Source organism: Gorilla gorilla, chromosome 8, assembly GCF_029281585.2.
Source record: "Gorilla gorilla gorilla isolate KB3781 chromosome 8, NHGRI_mGorGor1-v2.1_pri, whole genome shotgun sequence".
Lineage (NCBI taxonomy): Eukaryota > Metazoa > Chordata > Mammalia > Primates > Hominidae > Gorilla > Gorilla gorilla.
Window position 1 is genome coordinate 114,693,749 of NC_073232.2, and position 9,531 is coordinate 114,703,279.

The window sequence follows — 9,531 nt, forward strand, 5'->3', positions numbered from 1 at the left end:
CAGACAGGCATAGTATCCCAGTCCTGAGGCAGAAATGACCAGAATGCACTCACACCTTCCTTGGGCCACCTTTACTGTGCCCATGGAGGCAGCTCCGAGAGTAGGTTAACACTGTGGAGCAAAGGAGTAGAGAAGGGGGACAGGAGTTAGGGGGCCCCTGTGTAGGGGTATAGGGCTCCTGCATCCCTCTGGGATCTGAGCCTAGAAGGCTCGGGCAGAGTCCGGCGAGTGCCTCAATGGAAGCGGTACTTTCTGGCTGGCTTGAGGTTGATGTATGTGGCCTTCATCTCCTCGGCCTCAGGGTTCCGCACATCTTTGAATCGCTCCCCTTTGGTGCTCACTACCTGGTTGTCGATGTATCGGATCAGCTTCTTGGGGGCCTGTCAGGTAATCAGCAGTGAGTGGCAGAAGCCAGGAGCCAGTCCCACCCATTCCGCATCCCCAGCAACCCTTAACTCTCTCACCTCCTTGGGAGCCATGGGCCGGTGAATCTTCTGATCCTCTGCGCTATCCACCATCATGTACCTGTCAAAAACTGGCTGGGTGAAGCTCCTGTCACCCAGGGAAGACCCTCTAGGGCCCAGCCCAGCCCAGCCCAGACTCACTTCTGCAGGATGAAGGACTTCAGCTCATCCTTTTGGGGGCCTCTGAGGCGTCTGGGCAGGTCCTGCAGAGAGGGGAGGCCTGGTCTAGGCCCAAGGGCACCAGCAGGGGAAACAGATGGGGATAGGTAGGGGTTGGGGCTTAACACCAAGGTGGAATGTAGCTGAGGCTACATGGTAGAGGGTGCTGGGAAAAGATACCTGGTTGGGGCCCTCCCAGGCTGCAGGCCCCTCTTCCTTTCCCTCTACCAGCATCTGCACAGCTTCTTCCAAGTCCCCCCGAGCTTTGGCCAGCACCCACTGGGCCTGCTCCACCGAACAGGTAGGGAACACCTCCAGGAGTACATCCACCCCTGGCAGAAGCTCCTCCTCAGCGCCAGTTGCCTAAGGGTACAAACGTTAACAAGAGGCAATACTCCCCCCTTTCCAGCCCCCTGGGTCCCTCATCGGTACCCTCCTCTACCAGTACCTCATCTTGGGTGTCTGCAGCAGCAGCAGCCGAAGACCTAGTCTCTTCTTTGAGCATTTCGGGCCGCTGCAGGGGCTCTGGGGAGATGGGCACCTGACCTTGGACACCAGAGCTCTGCGGTTGCAGGTTCTCTTAAAGAGGCAAAGAGAGCATCAGGTTTGCCAAGGCTCTGGGGAGCAGGCAGTTGGGGGAGCGGGATTATGAATCACTCAGGTGCCCAGAGCCCCAGACTCACCTTTGTTCCTGGCATCGCTCAGCTGCCCTGAGAGCTTCTGCATCATGTCCCCTATTGTGCCCCTGAAAAGATGAGGGCAGTGAGAGGATGACTCTGCCCACCCCATAATCAGCCAGCCCCTTCCTGCTCCTGGCCCTAGCCAGAACCTACCTGGGGATGTGGGCGAAGCCAGGCACATAGGCCTCCATCATCTCAGTGAAAGCCTCCATATCGAAGTTCTCCTCTGATGGGCCCGAGGGGCCCAGGTCCTCCAGGACCCCAAGCACATAGGAGAAGATGACCTCATCCAAGCCACTGCAGGAAGGGAACAGGACAAGCCCTGGGTAGGACACTGGATGCCTCCAGCACCCCCACCTGTCCTGAGACCCCTCAGCTTCATGGGGTCTATGAGCTAGACCTTTATCTTTAAGGCCAGAGAGTATAACCCCCTCCCTCAGAGCTATGGTTTCCCATCTGCCCAACAAAGGTGACACGGACAGGATGAGAGGTAAGGCCTCTCAGCAAATCCTAGTCAGCCCTCCTGCTGTCTTTCCATCAGCCAGTACCCATAGTACTGCCCGGCAGCTCCAGCTCCAGCACTGACATGAGACTTCCAGGGGACCCGTCTCTACCTGAGGTCGGCCTCCGGGAGGTGTGTCTGGACAAAGGCAAGGAGGGCTGCACTGACGATCCTCTCCAGCTCCATGCTCTCTCTTCTGAAGGGACACAGACAGGATGGCCAGGCCTTCTTCTGCCTGCCCCCACCCACTGGGCCTGGGGGCAGTGGCTCCTCCCTCCTGGCCTGCTGTGGAACCATCTGTTGATGCTGCCCTCTCTGTTCCCCCAAGTAGAACCATGCCCCCTCCTCCGCCCATCTCACCTCCTTCAGCCTGAGACGGGACAGGGCACTGTGTCTGGAGACAGCCTCTAGAGGAGGTGCCCCCCCACCTCTCCCCACCCCCCTACCCCATTCCCCAGCAGCAGTCCCAGACCTTCTGACAAGGTCTTGGGGTCACATGCCTCCTGGCTCAGGAATCCCATCACTGAGGGAGCCCCTTGGCCCCCAAGTCCAATCACAAGGGGCCCCATTGTCCAGCCCCTCAAGGCTCAGCCTCAGGACCAAGCACAGCCCTTCCCCCACCCAGAACAGGCCACCCACCCTCTGCACAAAGGGGCTTTTCTGGCTCTGGGGCCCAGATAGAAGGGGAAGCCTTTCATGGATTCTCTCTTCTCGCCCAGTCCCTGCCCTTCCTGCAGCTTAGGACTATCTGCACAGCACTTTCCATCCTCCTCCCCAAGGCCTGAGGAGCCCACAGATCTGGCCCTCTCCCAGCTCTCTAGCCTCCCCAGTCCCTCCTCCCTGGCTCGCTCCCGCCCCACCTTGCTGTCCCTCAGACTTGCTGAGCTTCCTCCTGTCTGTGTCCTGCGGGACATCCATGGCTCGTCCAGTCACTCCTCAGGGCTCCGCTCAAATGTTACCTCCTCAGAGAGCCCTTCCCTGACTAACCTATGGCAAGTAAGTCTTCTCCATGCCCCTTAACCCTACATAGCAGTTACTACCGTTAACATTATTTTGTGCTTATTTGCCTATTGTCTGTCTGCCCCGAATAAAATGGAAGCTCCAAAGCAAGGTGGGGATGAGGGGGACACTTTGTCTTATTCATGAGTGTAACCCTAGCACCTAGAAAAATGCCCATACTGGCTAGGTGCTGAATACATACCTGTTGACATGCTCCATTCCCATCTACATGCTTTTGACTCCCAAAAGTCTGTTTGGGAGTCAGGAGCATGTGGGTGGTAATGAATGGCTCCAGACCCATAGGTCCAAATGCCAGCTCATCATCCCACTCAGAAGGCTCCGAGGCACCACCAGTTCCACGCACCTCACACTCATCATAGACTACTGATCTGCGCACATCCCCCTCCAAACACACATCTGCTTCATCAGCTGACGCCACTCACTCAGCTGCCAAAGCTGAAACCTGGGGATTACCCTTGATTTTGCCCTCTTTCACCCCTACCAGTCAATCACCAAGTCTGTCAATTCTACTTCCTTCTTTCCTTCTTATCTGCATTGTATCCACTTCTCCCTATCTTGAGTCTGGCTTCTGCTCCAAAATCTCCACCAAAATTTCTTCTTCTTTTTCTTTTTTTTAGACAGGGTCTGGCTCTGTCACCCAGGCTGGAGTGCAGTGGTATGATCTCGGCTCACTGCAACCTCCATCTCCCCAGCTCAAGCCATCCTCCTGCCTTAGCTTCCGGAGTAGCTGGGACTACAGGCAAACACCACCTACTAGTTTTTTTTTGTTGTTGTTTGTTTGTTTGTTTGTTTGTTTTAGTAGAGATGCAGTTTTGCCATGTTTTGAGTCCAGGGTTCGAGACCCAGGCTGGTCTCGAACTCCTGGGCTCAAAGCAGTTCGCCCACCTCAGCCTCCCAAAGTGCTGGGATTACAGCCATGAGTCACCGTGCCCGGCCTCAAAATTTCTTAGACTGAGGTCATCAGTTACTTTTTCCAGGTTTTAGTCTAATTAGGTTGAACCATATGAGCTTGCCAATTTTGTCTGGTTTTGATCTACAAAAAAAGAGGGGGAATTTCTCATGATTTCACCTTCTATTTGCCCTTTCAGCAGCTCCAACTTTGGTTTCTGAGATGCCATTCTTTCCTGGTTTCCTTCTACCTCTCTGGCCATTTCTTCGAAGGCCCTTTCTCTGTCCCCTTCTCTGCTCCCCTCTAAATGTGGGAGTTCCTCACATGCAAGGCTGCCTCTCCTTCTCACTGCAGCGCTCTCTCTCTCTCTCTGGAAGATCTCATCTGGGCCCACATCTTTATGTACCAATGCCATGTCATCAATTCCCAAATGTCCAGTCCTCTAGTCCAGTCTCCTCTGAGCTACAGGCTTGGACATCTACCTCTCTAACACTGCCACGTGTATGTTTTACAGGCATCTCACAGTTAGCATGTCCCAAACTAATGTTCTCTCAAGTGCTTTACTCCTCCAAGGCCATCTTCAGTAAATGCATGTCCAGGCACCCGGCTGTTCCTGCCACAAATCTGGGAATTATCCTTGACACCATCCTACCCCTTGCTCTCCCTCATCCAATCAGTCGCCAAGCCCTAATCATTATCTCTTGCCACATCTATTTCTCTCCATCTCTACTCCCACTTCTCTCCATCTCTTGCCTGCAAGACCTTCCTAACCCTTCTCCCCACTCCATCTTCCCCCCAACAACCTATTCTCCACACCACAGCTGTGTGATCTTTACAAAAAAATCACATCTTTTCCTGCTTAAAATCTATCAATGCCTTCCTGCTACCCTTCAGGGAAGTCCAGAATCTTTTCATGGCTTTCCATTGCGGTCCTTACCCTGTCTATATCTCTCTCCAGCTTCACCATGCACCATACCTTCCTGGATCATTTCCCTCCCTCCACCCTGGCTTTGTTTTTTGTTTGTTTTGTTTTGTTTTTGAGACAGCCTCACTCTGTTGCCCAGGCTAGAGTGCAGTGGTGCCATCTTGGCTCACTGCAACCTCTGCCTCCTGGGTTCAAGCGATTCTCCTGCCTCAGCCTCCCGAGTAACTGGGATTACAGACATGTGCACCACACCTGGCTAATTTTTGTATTTCTAGTAGAGACAGGGTTTCACCATGTTGGCCAGGCAGGTCTTGAACTCCTGACCTCAGGTGATCCACCTGCCTTGGCCTCCCAAAGTGCTGGGATTACAGGCATGACAAAGCACCCGGCCCCACCCTGGCTTTCTTTCAGTTTGCTAACACTCAAACTCTTTCATGGCAAGGTAGTGTATCCTCTGAGCCTTCTGCCTCATCATCTGAGTGGGACAACGAGCTGCCATTTGGACCTATGGGTCTGGAGCCATTCATTACCACCCACATGCTCCTGACTCCCAAACAGACTTTTGGGAGTTAAAAGCATGTAGATGGGAATGGAACATGTCAACAAGTATGTATTGAGCACCTAGCCAGTGCGGGCATTTTTCTAGGTGCTAGGGCTACACAAACTATTTCCTCTGCCTGGGCACCCTTCTGCCTCCACCCCTTCACTTACTGTCACTCTGATCTTTTGGGTCTTATTTTAAAATTCCCTTCCTTGGCTGGGCACGGTGCCTCATGCCTATAATTCCAGCACTTTGGGAGGCTGAGGCAAGAGGATCGTTTGAGCTCAGGAGTTTAAGACCAGCCTCGGCAACATATCAAGACCCCATCTCTCTTTTTGTAGAAAAATATTTTTAGGCCAGGCACGGAGGCTCATGCCTGTAATCCCAGCACTTTGGGAGACCCAGGGGGTTGGATCACGAGGTCAGGAGATCAAGACCATCTTGGCTAACACAGTGAAACCCCGTCTCTACTAAAAATACAAAAATTAGCTGGGCGTGGTGGCACGCGCCTGTAGTCCCAGCTACTCAGGAGGCTGAGGCAGGAGAATGACATGAACCTGGGAGGCGGAGGTTGCAGTGAGCCAAGATTGCACCACTGCACTCCAGCCTGGACGACAGAGTGAGACTTTGTCTCAAAAAAAAAAAAAAAGAAAAGAAAAGAAAAGAAAAATATTTTCAAATAAAAATAAAATAATTCCCTTCTTCCTCAAGGGACATCACCCCTGATCTAGAACTCGTTTGGGCCCTGCCATATTACACTCTCTATGCAGGCTGCAAGTTTTCTGACTAGCAGCACCTTTCACAGCCATAATTATTATTTGGACAATGTTTAATATTTCTTCCAGTTGTCTCATGAAGCAGGGACTACACACCGGGCTGACATTCACCAGTGTATACTCAGCATCTCTCATGAAGTGGGCACTCAATAAACAGTTGAACCCCAATTTACCTATGAAGAAATGAAGTTCAGTGTGTTTAATGACTTGCCCAGAGTCACCTGGCTTGACTGCGGTAGTCAGATTTAAATCCAGGTCACCTAGTTCAGCATCTATTCTAGGGGCTACTCTGGGGAAGGGAGGATATCAAGACTTTCAAGTGGGTTGGGACAGGGCTACCTTCTATGCTCACAGTTGCCTGGTCCCCTGAGTGGTAACAGAGTTGCTCATAGCACAGGGGTCACTTTGGAAAGCAGGACTGAGAAGCCCCAGCCTACCAGAGGAATTCATACCACCTGCTCCAGAGCCCTCATGGGCCCCGAGGAAGAGCAGAATGGCTCAGCCCAGGCATACTAGATCCCATCATGCAGCTCCCTCAGGGTAGAACCACCTCCAGGGACCTACTTCGACCCTGGGTTACATCACCCTCGAATCCTGGGCTGTCAGTTGCATGGTAGCCTCTGCTGGGACAAAGGCCCATGGCTGCTGCATGGAAGCCCAGTGTCTTTCTTTCTTTTTTTTTTTTTTGAGACGGAGTTTCGCTCTTGTTGCCCAGGCTGGAGTGCAATGGTGTGAACCTGAGAGGGTCAAGCGATTCTCCTGCCTCAGCCTCCTGAGTAGCTGGGATTACAGGCGTCTGCCACAACGCCCAGCTAATTTTTTGTATTTTTGGTAGAGACGGGGTTTCACCATGTTGGCCAGGCTGGTCTCGAACTCCTTACCTCAGGTGATCTGCCCGCCTTGGCCTCCCAAAGTGCTGGGATTGCAGGCATGAGCCACCTGTGTGGTGGTGACTGAAACTTGGCTGAAAGCCCAGTTTCTTTTCTTTTTTTTTTTAATTTTATTTATTTATTTATTTAATTTTTGAGACAGAGTTTCACTCTTGTTGCCCAGGCTAGAGTGCAATGGCGCGATCTTGGCTCACGGCAACCTCCACCTCCTGGGTTCAAGCGATTCTCCTGCCTCAGCCCTCCTGAGGAGCTGGGATTACAAGCATGTGCCACCATGCTCGGCTAATTTTGTATTTTTAGTAGAGACAGGGTTTCTCCATGTTGGTCAGGCTGGTCTCGAACTCCCGACCTCAGGTGATCTGCCCGCCTAGGCCTCCCAAAGTGCTGGGATTATAGGCGTGAGCCACCGTGCCCGGCCTGAGAGCCCAGTTTCTAGGGAAGAAGCTTCTCAGGGATGTGTCTCATGCTTCTGGGCTTTTAGCCAAGGCCTGGGGGCCAGGGAATTTTTAGGAAACTCTTCACTGTCCCCAAATAAAAAGACTTGCTCCCCTAAGCTTTTCTCTAGTTTGTATTCCAAGGGAACATCCTCCCTCCCTCCTCCTGTTTTTGGTCTACCCAAACTTCACCCAGGCTTCTAAGCTCTTTTACCCTTCCCCATCCCCGGTAGCCTTCCTAAGTACATCCTTCCTGCTCAGGGGCTCCTAATACTTCTCCCCGCATAGCCCCTGAGTTGGGGAAGATCTGGTCTGCCAGACTGGTTTCCTAAGTAGCACCTAAGCAGCCAGCCTTCTCCAGGGTAAGAACATGATTTCCATGAGACATTTCAAATTCCAGATGTAGCCCACAGAACCCCATTACTTCTTGGGGGCCCCAAATTAGAGATCATTGGTTGATGGCGTCTACCAAATATGACTGTCATCCTGTCATGAGTCCTGCCTAAATGCCTCCGATGATGGTAATATTAGCATTTATTGCCTCTGCTTACCAGGCATTGTCCTAAGCACTTTTACATGTATTAACTTACCTAATCCTTACAATAACTCTAAAATGTAAATACTGTTATTCTCCCCATTTTATTTTATTTATTTTATTTATTTATTTATTTATTTATGAGACGGAGTCTCGCTCTGCCATCCAGGCTGGAGTGCAATGGCGTGATCTCAGCTCACTGCAACCTCCACCTCCCTGGTTCAAGCAATTCCCCTGCCTCAGCCTCCCGAGTAGCTGGGATTACAGTCGCATGCCACCATGCCTGGCAAATTTTTTTTGTATTTTTTAGTAGAGACGGGGTTTCACCATGTTGGCCAGACTGGTCTCGAACTCCTGACCTCAGGCAATCCACCCGCCTCGGTCTCCCAAAGTGCTGGGATTACAGGCATGAACCACCGCGCCCGGCCGTATTATCCGCATTTTACCTGAAAGGAAATGAAGGCACTATGAGGTTAAGTAACTTGCCCAAGGTCACAAGGCAAGTTAATGGCAGATTTACACCCAGGCTGTCTGGCTCCAGAACCCTCACTGTTAACCACCACACTACATCACCTCTCACGATGCAAATTGTGTGGCCCCATCCTATATTCTGAACCTCCTCTCCTGCCTGGCTGGCTATGTTGTCTATTTCAGAATCTTTGCTGACACCACTCTCCCAGCCCAGAGCATCTTTCCCTCTGCCTCTCCAAATCTCATTCTGCAGGACTCCCTTTCTGCAGCCAACCCTAACTGCCCCACCTTCACTGCTCCCAGCTAGCCTGGGAGCTTCCCAAGGGCAGCACAGGCCTGGACCCTCCAGATGCTAGATAGAGACACTGTGGACAAATTTAAGTGAGAGTGGGGTAAGAAGTACTATGCTGCTCCCTTGGGGTGGGGAGGTGCTTAAAGTGGAGGGAGAGCAGGGCATGTGGGAGGAGGAATCCTGGGAGCTAGTGTGAAAGGAGTCCTAGCGAACTTCTCAGGGAGGCAGCAAGGGGTCTAGCATGGAGGTCTTCACTGCTTCTCCCAGCCCCTGTGAAGCCCGGTACCTGAGGCCCTGGACCCATAACGCAGGCCCCAGAGGATATCATTGTCCTCTGATACCCAAGTCAGACCTTAGAGGCACCAAGGGCATTGAGGGGAACAAGGGATCCCTGCATCCAAAGTCAGGCGGGAGCACAAACAGGGAGGGCGAGCACAGGAAGTGGGACCGCGATGATGGACGACCCCTGAAGCAGTAGCTCCCTAAACCCGCTAGCGGGACACCGGTAAGCGTCCAGAATAGTGGGCCCGAGGGCACAGGGATGCGGCTGTGGCCTTGGAGGACACATGACGAGGCAGGCCTGAGCAAACTGGATGTGCCTTGATACAGGCCACGGCGAGAATCAGAGATGGGGGTCCGACGGGCCCCGGGGGGGTACCGTGGGGGAACACATCGGACGGGTACCCTGGGTCAGCACTCTCCGCGACTCTCCTAGCCCTGGGCCAGGGGCAGGAGGGGAAATCACCTGCTCCGTCGGGCGCCGCCGGCGACTTGTCCCGCGCGGTGCAGCTCTCATCCCCCAGCCCCACCAACGAGATCAAAGGCGGGGCCCAGAGCGGTTCCCTTCCAGAGGCGCCGTGGCGGCCATGTTTGAGAAGGGCAAGTTGCCCACAACAGGGCGGAGCTTCTGCTCTAATTCTCAAACGTCCCAGCGCTATGGACGGGCTCCCGTG

General features: G+C 52.9%; 1 protein-coding gene across 3 annotated transcripts; it reads right to left on the reverse strand.

The window, feature by feature from the left end:
• Positions 1-56: 56 nt before the first annotated feature.
• On the reverse strand, positions 57-9,531 carry CUEDC2 (CUE domain containing 2). 3 transcript variants are annotated; one of them, XM_055352836.2, is made up of 10 exons: positions 9,324-9,478; positions 8,175-8,261; positions 1,918-2,001; positions 1,457-1,600; positions 1,307-1,368; positions 1,072-1,202; positions 804-986; positions 606-667; positions 465-525; positions 57-380 (listed from the first exon to the last, which is right to left on the reverse strand). In XM_055352836.2, the coding sequence occupies exons 3-10, from the start codon at positions 1,989-1,991 to the stop codon at positions 234-236; spliced, it is 864 nt and encodes a 287-aa protein (XP_055208811.1). In that variant the 5' UTR covers positions 1,992-2,001; positions 8,175-8,261; positions 9,324-9,478; the 3' UTR covers positions 57-233. The 3 variants fall into 3 exon arrangements, with proteins under 3 accessions (XP_055208811.1, XP_004050068.1, XP_018890198.1); XM_004050020.4 differs by lacking the exon at positions 8,175-8,261 and having other exon boundaries at positions 9,324-9,531; XM_019034653.4 differs by lacking the exon at positions 8,175-8,261 and having other exon boundaries at positions 1,918-1,998.

Excerpts from the sequence above, each read along its gene's own strand:
- CUEDC2 (XM_004050020.4), bottom strand. The coding sequence starts at position 1,991 with ATGGAGCTGGAGAGGATCGTCAGTGCAGCCCTCCTTGCCTTTGTCCAG. Across the intron at positions 987-1,071 it reads CTGCAGACACCCAAGATGAG|GCAACTGGCGCTGAGGAGGA; the intron begins GTACTGGTAGAG and ends TTGTACCCTTAG. Across the intron at positions 668-803 it reads CCTGGGAGGGCCCCAACCAG|GACCTGCCCAGACGCCTCAG; the intron begins GTATCTTTTCCC and ends CCCTCTCTGCAG.